This window comes from Gallinula chloropus (genome assembly GCF_964237585.1).
Source record: "Gallinula chloropus genome assembly, chromosome: 2".
Taxonomy (NCBI): Eukaryota; Metazoa; Chordata; class Aves; order Gruiformes; family Rallidae; genus Gallinula; species Gallinula chloropus.
In genome coordinates this window covers 3,641,940-3,654,845 of record NC_140086.1, presented here as the reverse complement: position 1 = coordinate 3,654,845, position 12,906 = coordinate 3,641,940, and the positions used below count along the sequence as shown (strand labels likewise).

Sequence of the window (12,906 nt, the reverse complement as noted above, 5' to 3'; positions counted from 1 at the left end):
CTGCACATGGCACCAACCTGTCACAGGGAGTCATTAATGAGCAAGTAACAGGAATTAGAGAGGGAAGAGACCCATTAGAGCACTCAGGTTCTCCATCTGGCCAGAACAGGTCGGATTCCTCCAGTATATCCTCCACTGATCAGCCCTCTAGACATGATGCACCAAACTAACCCCGTTTGTGGGTGTTATTTACTTTACTTATTTATAAGGTATTTATGGAGAGGCAGCTAAAAGCTCCACATTGAACAAAATGCAAAACCTTCACAAAAGTAAGTGTGGGGAGGGAAACCCATCAATAAGACAAGTTCAGCCACTATTTGAGCTTTTTGTGGCTTGCTGAGGGTTTTTTTTTCCCCTGAAAGGAAAAATCAGTTAAACAACAAGAAAAAAGCCCCATAAAACTAGCATAAATCAAATCACTATTGGACAAACTTCACTAGATTCATTAGGGACAGGCCACAAATAATTAAAGAGAAAGAAAGCAAATACAAACAATAGTGAAAGGCTCTTTCTGCATGCTTGACAATTCTATAAGAGTTATGATTAAAAAAACAAAATGCCTCTAAGCTCACAACCTGGCAGGAGAGTGATCCAGTAGCACATAGAATGGTCTGGGTTGCAAGGGTCCCCAAGGATCAGACAGTTCCAACCCCCCTGCCACAGACTGGGTCACCAACCTTCAGGCCTGCATCTATACAAGGTTGCCTAGGGCCACATCCAACCTGGCCCATAACCAGAAACATCTGCCCTGATTAAGATTTTTTTAGTCAATACATTAGGAAGATCTTCACTTTCATACCAGGTGAAGGAAACAGGAGGCATTTATATGTGAGACCAGCCAAGGTCATCTCAGAGGTTCAAAGATGCCCCTTACTAAGGAGACAAGTCCTGAACTGCCTGAGAAGAAATTAAATCACCCCAATGGCTCAGTTTTCTGCAGAAAGAGTAAGGAGAGTGAAGTGGGGCAAAATATGCAATTTCTATTTCTTCTGTAGTGTGACTCAATAAAAAGCAATGATAATTTAATATTCCAGTATAAGGTTGACTTCTTGTTTCATTAAAAAAAGTCATTTCCCAAAAAATATAGGTGAGACTGTCCACAACCTGACATTCTGGGAGTTCAAACAGCAGAGGCATAGCATGGGGAGCTCATGATACCTTAAACATCCCAAGGTGGAGAAGAGTATTTCAGGTGTTTGGTCTCCAAACACAATGAGAAACCTGGAAAGCCCCAACGAGACTGGGGTGAGGCAGGAAAAGGAGGAAAAGGTGAGCTATGATTGGATTTATGCAACAGAGAAGGATGTTCAACACACCATGCCTAGCGCAACAGGAGTACAAACCATCATCTGGTGAGCATCTGGAATGCAGCCACTCATTCCTTGACTAGTTGCTTGCGTGGTGGTACACAAACAACAGCACTGACTTCAGCTACATGCTCTGAAATGGAGCTTGTTGAGTTTCCTGAAGAGACCATATGGTACAGCCATACAGGGCAAAAGGGATCATGGGCAACCTTTCCCATTTTATAAACCTTCAAAGTTCTTTACCTGACATGGTTTAGCTCAGCAAAATCTGAGCAATACACTCAGCATCCCTCTCCTGAAAAGCTCTACTCACTTTTGGGGAAGAGGCTATGAAGAACCCCCACACAAACTGAATGAAGCCGTCTTCAGCAGATAAAAAATAATATGGGTGGTGAACAGAGCAGCTACAGTAGAGTAACTTACAGGCATTTCTTCAACCTAAAAGCGCTTTAAAAAGCATTATAAATTCATAGATTCATAGATTTTAAAGGCCAGAGAGAGCAATTCTGATTATCCAATCTGATTTTCTACCATAAAACTTTGTCCCATCGCTCCTCCATCAAGACTGTAGACTGTAGCTGGACTATAAGTATATCTTATAAAAACACATTTGAATCTTGATTTAAAGGTTCAAAGCAATGCCAAATCCATCACATCCCCTCAATAAGCAGTTCTAATGGCTAGGTACCTTCATACAGAAAGAAAGAATTTGTCTAGCTTTGACTCCTATCTCCTGATCTCGTTATGTGCAAGAATGTTAGATTAATGAGCCCTATGCTTCCTATTTGATGTCTTTCTTCCCAGAGAGGTACTTACACACCATGATCAAGTCCTCTTAGATGTCTCAAACAGAAGATGGGATAGCATGCATTTTAAAGCCTGATTTACAGGCTTCAAACAGTTGTCATAGCTCTTTTCTGTACCCTCTCCAATTCTGCAAAATAGTTTTAAGTACAGGCACTGTCATTACCTGCTTCACAGAGCACTCGATGCAGGCAACTCAAAGCACATCATCACACACTCTATACCATCTCGAGAGGAGAAACAAAGACCCCCCCCCAAATTGCTCAACACCTAATTGAACGGATTAATGCAGTTCTAACAGGGAATAAAAATGGAAAGTGGATCATGGCATTTCAGAAAAGATGTACCACTCATCTTAAGGCTTGCCCTGTACAAACTCCACTAAAGCAGGAGTTGTGATTACAGCACAGAGGCATATAAAGTCAGCCCTAACGTGGCTGGTTGGGATATTCATACCACACAGAGAATTGCAAGCAGGTTGCAAAACTTGACACTGAGCCTTTGATTTGGCAGAACTGCTACTACCATTCACCACCATCACTGTCAGTGTAACTATTAGTGGTGGAGCAATCAAGATTGCTGCTAATAGAGGTATTTCTGTGTTATAATATGGTTATACACCCACCTGTGAGCCAAGCACCAGTGATCACAGTTGGGAGGTCCAAGCTGCCACAGGGGCTGTAAGTGCAGGTCACAGCACTGGAGTTGATTCTCCAGGAAAAGCTTAGACTCATAGAATAGTCCGGGTTGGAAGAGACCCTAAGTCTAAGATCATAGATTTCCAAACCCCCTGCCATAGGTAGGGGCACCAACCTCAGGCCTGTTCTACACAAGGTTGCCCAGGAGGTATTCATGGACACCATATTGAACATGAGCCAACAATGTGCCCTTGCTGCAAAGAGGGCAAATAGTATCCTGGGCTGCACCAACAAAGCATTGCCATCAGATCAGGAGAGGTGATCTTTCTCTTCTATTCAACACATTCCATGATTCAACGCTGATGATGTCATAACTGAAGTACTATGTCTAGTACTGGGCTCTCCCATACAAAAGAGACATGGACATACTGCAGAGAGTCCAGCAAAATCCAACAAAGACCATGAAGGAACTGGAGCATCTCTCTTACGAAGAAAGCCTGAGACATCTGGGGCTTAGACTGGAGAAGAAAAGGCTGAAGGAGGATCTTCTTCATTGCTATAAACATCTCAATAGACAGAGACAGAAGCCAATCTCTTTTTTGATGATGCTTGGTGCTATGTCAAAAGGCAGCGGGCACAAACTGAAACACAAGAGGTTCCCTCTGAACATCAGGAATCACTGTATCACTGTAAGGTTGACTCAGTACTGTCACAGGTTGCTCAGAGAGGTTGTGGAGTCTTCATTCTTGGAAATACTTAAAAGTCATTTGGACATGGCCCTGGGCAACCAGCTCTAGGTGCTTCTGCAAAAGCAGGGGGATGGTGCAAGATGACCTCCAGAGGTCCCTTCCAACCTCAACCATTCTGTGATTCTATTAGTTTCCCAACCTTCTGCACCACAGGGTTGTACTTCATCCTACACACCATCAGTCCCACCACTGCTCTCCAGTATCCTAGTGCACAAATACCACTAGCAACCCAAAGGTGACTTTCAATGGCTGGATTTCTCAAATTTTTCCCTGTGAATAAAGATGTTGAACTTCCTGTATCTGAGCAGTTTGCCAAAAACCTCTACGAACACTAAGTGACTCAAACAACCATTTCTATAATGCCTCTGTGAGTTACTGTGGTGGTTCAGCCCCAAACAGTGGCTGAGCACGACATACATGTTCCTCCCTCATTCCTAGAGAAGAAACAGAGGGAGCCTGGAATAAGGACAGTTTACTGATAAAATCACTGTGAAAGGGGAACCAATAACAGCCCAGGGGAAATTACATTCACACCCAGTGATAACATAGAATACCTTATTGACTGGATGATAACACAGAGTACTGCAGACCAACCTGATGACCCAGCCACTCTCAGACTGCCCTGGAGGCACCAGTCCCTTTCATGGAGAATGTTGTCAGGTGGTGTGGAAAACAACCCAGGCTAACTCAGCTCACCTGTGCTGGCTGCTTGGGGAGGTTAACTCTGGCCTGCCCAGAACCAGGACAGTTACTTTGCTTAAAAATAATGAATTATAAATGGTCATGAAGTGTTCATTTCCCATTTTAATTTTGACCCATTTAGAACCACCTGGCACATGCAGTAACTGAGTTTCTGAAAAACTGCTGAATAATCATATACTCATGCAGGTTGGAGGGGATTGCTAGAGATCTCTAGTCCAAACTTATTTTGAGAGAAGTTATTCAGGGTCTTGTCCAACTCTAAGTATAACGATGGATGGAGATCTCACAGCTTCTTTGGGATCTGACCCTGATGGTCAGAACCTTTATCTTCATATTGACTGGGAACATCCTATATTTCAGATCCCCTTTGCCTCTCATCCTTCTACCATGCGCACCTGAGAGGTAAAGGCTCCACCTACTCTACAGTCTCCCATTAGGTAATTACAGACAAGAGAATGATTCCTGTCAATTCACGCGCAACTTGTGGTTGACCAATATCCTCATGTCCTTTCTTCAAAACAGCTTTATAGCCAGCCAGCACTCATCCCATCATGTTGTACAGGGCTCTTCCATCCCAAGACACAAAGGAAAGTGTGAATAATTATTTTCCTTCTAATGTTACAGCAAGCTGGGCACATGAATAACTTTGTGGAGCCCATCCAGAGCCTACACTGGTTTCATGCCTTTACTTTATAGGTTCTTGGAGAGCAGCAATGAGGTTCACAGTGCTTGGGGTGAGGTACATGCTGCAGGAGGCCCCGAATTTAAGGTGATGATTGTTGAAACTAAACTCAGTCCTACCGATCCCTTGTAGCTGTAGGTGCTGGAGTTTTCTTGGCAGATGGAGCATACACAGTTCCTCCAAAAAGGAGATTACAAGGTTTTAGAAGTTATACTTCCCATCCTTCTTCTAGCAAAGATCCCTTGCTACAAGACTAGATCCTTACCACTGGGATATGTGGGGGTATAATTACAGAAGCAATGAGGCACTAAGAGAGTTATTTACACTCTCTGTCAGCTGATCCACACAGACACAAAATGGATCAGAGAAAGAAGCTGGCCAGGTGATTCAGAAGGCATTTCAAGGTCCACCTTCATATCAGCACACAGTAATTTTAGATCCTTGTGCAGCATGAATGCATTTTAGAACTGGTATACCATGACATTAACCACCATTCAGCCACGTTAGTTTCTATCTGCAAAACACAACCCTCCAGCTGAACTCAAAACTGATGAGCCAGAGCACGTCTCCAAAGAGTGCCAGAGCATCTCTAGGGTCCAGAGACACATGAGCAGCCATAGCATCCCCGCTCAATCTACAGAGTGAAGAAGAATAATAGAAGAGTTTTGGTGTTGGTGTTTTTCTAAAGGAGATAGATGGGTTGCAAGCTCATACGACAAGCTCTGAACGCAGTAGTGCTGCAACACATTAGAAAATGAGTCTGGCTTGTTCCACCTTTCTGCGCTCTAACTCCCTATTGTAACAGATGACACAATTAAAAATAGAAAAGGATGTAGTCTCAGCAAGGATTGGAATATATCTGTGCCTGTTTAATGGAACATATGGTGGAATATTTTTACATCTTATAAAGAGCCGTGTATTGGACATGTGCTGGTGCTCGTGAGATGCAGCAGCAGAGAGACTGCATTAATATTTGCTCCCTGATAAGAGGAGCTGACATACAGCATGCACAGGCACACGAGTCATCAGCAGGACAGCACACAATTGACTAGGAAACTTTTCATTATACGCACCATTGGAGTTAATTCGGAAGACGTTGGCTGAAGTCTCCTGAAAAAGTTCCTGTAGTTCGCTGGGATCGATCTGAGTGGCTGTCAAGACAAAAAGAGAGAAGATATATTAATACTGGAGACCACTGATCATCTTGAAAGGGACTCGCCTCCCAGCTGACCCTCTGAATGGGGATGCAGGTTCCTCATCCCTCTGGAAATTTAGCCTAAGTAGGTGGTCCAGAAATATCAGGACTCTAAAAATGCTGCTACAATGTGGCAGATAAAGCCCACATGGATCAAAAAAGAATTTGTAGGAATTACCAGAAATTGGAATAGAAATTATTTCTGCACATTATCAAATGGGAAAATCAGAGCCACAACTGAGTGACAAACCAAAAGCACAACATGGTTAAGCATCGTTGTCCAGAGCAGGAGGTCACATGAGCAAGTTCTGCTTTCAGCAAAAGGGGAGGAAGCAGCAAGCAGAGCACAACTCGTCCATGGGCTCCAAGTTTAGCACGCAGAAGGGAGATGGGAGCCCAGACAGATCCTCCACACATTCATCTTCCAGCATCCAAGTGAGGCTCCCCTTCTATTTCATCCTGATAGCCAAACTGCATAGGTCGATGAGTCAGTGCCAGGAAATGCTATTGCCACTGCCCAGATCACAGAATCACTAGTTTGGAAAAGACCTTTAAGATCATCAAGTCCAATTGTTCCTGTCCTATGCTAAACCATATCCCTAAGTACCTCATCTACTGGTCTTTTAAAACACATCCAAGGATGGTGACTCAAGCCCCTCACTGGGCAGCCTGTTCCACATCCTCACAACTCTTTCAGTGACATTTTTTTTCCTAACATCTAATTTGAACTTGCCCTGGCTCAGGTTCATACCATTTCCCCTTGTCCTATCACTCAGCTTCATTCTCAAGGTCCCACTTTGGCAAAGGTGCCCAAATCCAAGGTACCCCCAAACCCAACGTAATCCCTACAAGGAGCAAATTAAAGTGAGTGTTTGAATGCTTGGAGTTTGGTTTTGTTTGTCTGTTTGTTGTTGTTACCTTGATTTCCCAACATTAAACCACCTGAAATTATCCTGAGCCCCTCCACAGCTTCAGCATTCCTAGAGAAGGAGAGATGTGAGGTTGGACTGGGCTGTATTACAGAGAACAGATACATCACTTAAATAAGCTTTAAACTGACATTGGGGTTTTGATTGGTAATACCAGAGGAACACTCATTTATACCTATGCCTTTGGCACCAGCTCTCTGGCAGCAGCTTTAGAGCAGATTTTCTCACGCTTAGGCCCTATTCTGCCTCCTACATAGGTCAGCTTCTGCAGGTTTCCCAGAATTGCTCTACCTGAAACCTTGGCCAAGTCCAAAAGCACCACAGGGCTCATCCACCTGACACACTACAGTGCTTTCAAACAGCCACTGCTATTAGCAAACTGCTCCTCTGAGCTGAAGCATTACAGAAACTCGAACAGAAGCTGTGATTCATATTTTCAAGTCAGCAGACTGTAACTACGACATATTCTGCATCCCTTAACCAGACTTCCCTTAGCTGTTGAAACACCACACACCTAACCTGCATTTGGAAGGGCAGAAAGTCATAGAATCATAGAATATCCTGAGTTGGAAGGGACCCATAAGGGTCATCAAGTCCAACTCCTGCATCTACATAGGGCCAGCCAAGTCAGAGCCTGAGACTGAGTGCATTGTCTAGATGATTTTTGAACTCAGTCAAGCTCAGTGCTGTGCCCACTTCCCTGGGGAGCCTGTGCCAGTGCCTGACCACCCCCCCCCAGTACAGAACCTCTTCCTAATATCCAGCCTAAACCTCCCTTGCAGCTTCACGCTGTTCCCTCAGGTTCTCTCCCTGGTCCCCAAAGAGAGGAGATCAGTGCCTGCCCCTTTGCTCCCTCTCATCAGGAAGCCACAGACCACCATGAGGTCTCCCCTCTGCCTCCTCTTCTACAGGCTGTACAAACCAAGGGACTTCAACCCTTGTCAGACTTCCCCTCTAGACCCTCCCCATCCTCGTTGTCCTGCTCTGGACACTCCAATATTTGTGTGTCCCTCTTGGATTGTGGCACTCAAACCTGCACCCAGTACTCAAGGTGAGGCTGCCCCAGCACAGTGTAGAGCAGGACAATCCCCTCCCTGGACAGGCTGGTCATGCCATGCTTGATGCACCCCAGGACACAGCTGGCCCTCCTGGCTTTGTGGACACACTGCTGGCTCATGGTTAACTTGCTGTTGATGAAGCAGAAGGTCATCAGTGGAGCAAGGCAAACCCCAAGAATATGGGATAAAATGAGAAGTCCTCTTGATGCACTACTCAGGTTGGTCCTGAGGATGCATCCTCTCCTGCTTGAGGGAGCTCCACATCCAAACAGCACAGTCAGGGGATTTTCCACTGCTTCTCACACATCTCCCAGCAGCAACCCTCATGAGACAATTCAGCTCTGTGCCAGCCGTAAATAAGTCCTCAATCAGTCTGTCAGGTTGACACAAATCCAGGGCATTAAATGGATTTAATCCAAATGCATGGGGGCTCATTGCTAGAGATTTTCCCACTTTTCCTGCAGGTCCCTCTACATCAGCTATCCCAGGCTCCTTTCTTTTGCTTCATATATGAATCTATATAACACAAGAAATTAGGTTAAGCTTACCCATCACCCAGGAATTTCACTTGTTACTAACAAGATCAAGCTTTCATTACCTCACTGACAAAAGAGCAGCACAGGATAAGACTTTTTTGATCTTCACAGACTGTGCTGGTTGCACGTTTCATGGAATTTATTTGCTGACCCACTCTGGGTAAGTAATACAGGGGGATGGGTATCCAGGACACGGTTTCAGCTTGGATAGATTTCTAATTGCATATGCTGAAAGGACTGGTCCAAATATCTTGTGGAAAAACTGAATTTGCATCCATAGATCTTTAGCTTGGACCAGTGAGGCTGAGACCATGCACACATGTACTTTGCCTCAGATGAACCATGTTTCAGTCAAACAAGGGTTGGAAATTCCTTCTCACCCTAAATTATAGGCATCCCAAAAGTAACAATATTTCATTAATCCTTCAAAATAATATGGCTTGCAGGCTTTAATCTGTACACAATGTGGGGACACTCCTGCAGATTCACTGCATCCAGCAGGTACCTCTGTGGAGTCACTTAAAATACCAAAACCACCTCAAAAGCAAATTCATAGATTCACAGAATCATAGGTATTGGAAGGAACCTTGAGACCACTGAGTCAACCCCCCCTGCCAAAGCAGGGTCCCTAGGGCATATCACACAGGTCATCATCCAGATGGGGCTGGAATATCTCCAGAGAAGGAGACTCCACACCCCCCCTGAGCAGCCTGTCCCAGGGCTCTGTCACCCTCACTGTGAAAAAGTTCTTCCACATGTGCAGAACTTCCTATGCTCTAACGTGAAGCCATCGCCCCTTGTCCTGTCCCCACAGAACATTGAGAAGAGGCTGGCCATTTCCCCCTGTGTGTCACACTTGAGATATTTATAAACATTGGTAAGATCCCCTCTCAGGCTTCTTTTCTCCAGGCTGAACAGTCCCAGCTCACTCAGCCTTTCCTCACAGGGGAGATGCTCCAGGCCCTTCAGCATCTCCATGTCCCTCCTCTGGACTCTCTCCAGGAGATCCCTGTCTTTTTTATACCAGGGAGCACAGAACTGGACACAAGAACTATACACATTTGTCCCTGTCTTTCCTACATGCATGTGTGTGTGTGTGCAGGTGGGGCCTGACCAGGGCAGAGTAGAGGAGGAGGATTACCCCTCAAAGCCCTCCAAAGACTTGAAATCTCTATTCATAAATACCTAACACAACAACCCCACACCTCAACAAATGTCAATTAAATGGAAAAAAACCCCAAAACACTAAAAAACAAACCAAAAACCACCAGCAAAGGCAGATGCAGACATTGGCTAGAAATTGCAAACAATTACTTTGTAAATGCAATGCTGAGAGGATGGCTTATCTGAGAATACTGCATTGAATCTGGCTTGCAATTTCCTGCCCCTGGACTTTTATTTCATATTAGAGCATGCTGCCAGTTCTGATTTTATTTTGGTTTTGCTTTAGAAAGGAAAATAGTAATAAGGAGGCTGTTTTAACTGCTCCAATTTTGAGCTTCCACACATCAAGCAGAGATGCTGTAACGGCGCATGGAGGATTCGGCAGTTCAAGACAACAAGCAAAACAATTTAAAAGCAGCAGCAGAAAGCAAAGCAAAACCTCATCTGTACTGCCAAGCTAAGTGAAGACATCCCAAAACTGTGAAAGAAAGGGAATGTGAAGTACATTTATGTCTAATAAAAAATTAAACAGCTTTGACTACATAAAGCCAGTGCTAAAATATTACAAATCCCCAAGAAGGAGTATGAGGTTGTTGATATCCAGGGAACACTTTGCATGTCCCAGTGCTAATAGAGTTTAGGGCTACAACCAGGGAAAGGTGACTTCTACTTATGCTGTAGGTCCTCAAAGCTCTGAAGAGTTTGTGGTGGATGCATTAAAGAATCTTAAGTGCAAATCACTTCTTCTCTGCTTCCTTATCTGGATATCTCAAAAAAAGATATTTACAGTCCTCAGCTATTTTCTCCCATTTGCTTTACAACACAATCCCCTTGGCATGAGACATGACAATCCAACTGCTACCAACTAAACCTTCTCCCCACCTAGCAAATACTGATGACCTCTTATATTTCTTGCAATTGCTAAAGCAGAAGCAACTAACATGTTGGTTTACAATGTGAACTTAAGGAAACGTGCAGCTTCAGATAGAGCCACTATTGCCTTGTAATCACAGAATCGTAGGGGTTGGAAGGGATCTCCAGAGATCATTGCATCCAACTCCCCTGCCAAAGCATGTTCCTTAGGGCAGATCACACATATAGGCATCCAGATGGGTCTTGAATACCTCCAAAGAAGGAGACTCCACACCCCCCTGGGCAGCCTGTCCCAGGGCTCTGTCACCTTCACTGTGAAAAAGTTCTTCTGCATATTGGTGTGGAACTTCCTATGCTCCAACTTGCAGCCATTGCCCCTTGTCCTGTCCCCACAGACCACTGGAAAGAGGTTAGGCATTTCCTCCTGTGTCCCACGCCTGAGATATTTATAAACATTGATAAGATCCCCACTCAATATTCTTTTCTTAAGGCTGAACAGCCCCAGCTCACTCAGCCTTTCCTCGTAGGGGAGATGCTCCAGTCCTTTAATCATCTTCTTAGCCCTCCTCTGGACTCTCTCCAGGAACTCCCTGTCTTTTTTATATCATGGAGCCCAGAACTGGATATAATATTCCAGGTGGGGTCTGACCAGCTCAGAGTAGAGGGGGAGGATCCCCTCTTTTGACCTGCTGGCCATGCTCCTTTTGATGCACCCCAGGATCCCACTGGCTCTCTTCGCTACCAGGGCACCCTGCATGGCTCAACCATAACCCACCCTGCCACGTTCCTGGAAATGCACATAGTTGTTTTTCTTGTAGTTCATGTGCATGCTTCATTTATTGCACCAAAATTCCCTTTCAAAGGAACAGTTGTGTCCCCTTGTGCAATAACCACATGCACACAGTATGAGATGCTGTATGACGATGCTGACAGTGCACTGGGGAAGGACAGAGAGGGAGGAGGAGGAGGGAAAGTCATTATAGCCAAACAATCCCTTTTCACTGGACTTTGCTGCTGTTAACCCTTCCCTTCTTGTCATCACAAGCAAACTGCCTCGAAATAAACCTTGAAGGGAGTATGTCCACTAGTAAACAAAAGAGTGAAGGAACAAACCATGTTTTATTGTTAGCTGGCTGCCCAGGTCTGTATTGCCAAGACAAATTCAGGAGCTGTTCCAGGGATAGTTTATCTCAGAAACTGCTTCCTCTAGGCAAAAACAAAACTCAGTGTGACCACACCAGGTTTATATCCAGACATGCAATAGCATCTCACACCCTTCTGCTATTCAGAGGTGTTATCCTGACCTCTGTGCTACCCCTGGTGCTTTGGAATACCACCACAAAAAAACCCCACCAAACCTCAACTACCCCCCTCCCCGAACTCCACCAAAACCAACCAAAAAAACACCTCAAACCAACCACAACAACAACAAAAAAAAAAAAAAACAAGGAAATGGAATCATAGAATTATTTGGGTAGGAAAAGACCTTTAAAGCCATCTGTCCAAGCAATAACCTAACACTGTGAAGTCCCACACTAAACCATGTCCTTAACCACCAGATCTACATGTTTTTTGAATTCCTTCCAGGGATGGTGACTCCATCATCTCCCTTGGCAGCCTGTTCCAAACCCTTTTAGTGAAAGAAATTTTCCTAATAGCCAATCTAAGCTTCTCGTGGCACAACTTGAGGCCATTTCTTCTTGTCCAAGTTTTTGTTACTTGGGAAAAGAGATCAACACAACCAGGTAGTTGTAGAGAGTGTTTAAGAACTTCAAAAATCCACACAACACCTACACAAAATTTTTGCAACCATTATTCCAGTGGAGACTCAGACTGTATTGCTTTCCATGTAGTGCATCACTCTACTGTCTACAGGAGACAATCAGGATAGGGATTGGCCAAGGTGGACAACTGCTATGTCAGTGCTTGGAGTAAAACATAACATGGGAGCTAGTGTTCTGCTTCCCCCATCCTGAACAGGAGGGGGAAAATCCTGCTGATGCACATGGGCATCCCTGGGGCTCCCAGGAGCTGTGACAATCAGTCATTAGCTCCAAACAGCACTGACAGCAGTTGTGGCAGGGGAATCAAGCAGAAAAGTCTTTTGGTTCCTGTTCAAGACAAGGCAAATGCAAAGCCTGAGCAGGCTTACAGGGTCTTGTCTCTAGTGATCTGCATATAATTAATGCCCAAAGGGAATTGCTAGAGGTCCAGGACAACACACATGGCAAAGGTATCTACAGGAACATCCTTTCACCTGATGTTAATG

The 12,906-nt window shown here is 44.6% G+C and overlaps 1 protein-coding gene across 2 annotated transcripts in view; it reads right to left on the bottom strand.

Annotated features, from left to right (window-relative positions):
- The window catches only part of TSNARE1 (t-SNARE domain containing 1), a 533,676-nt gene that overhangs the window by 330,332 nt on the left and 190,438 nt on the right, over window positions 1–12,906 (bottom strand). For both annotated transcript variants that reach the window (XM_084259975.1, XM_084259974.1), the window contains exon 4: window positions 5,956–6,033. In XM_084259975.1, coding sequence (XP_084116101.1) covers window positions 5,956–6,033 — 78 coding nt within the window. The remainder of the gene's footprint in view (window positions 1–5,955; window positions 6,034–12,906) is intronic.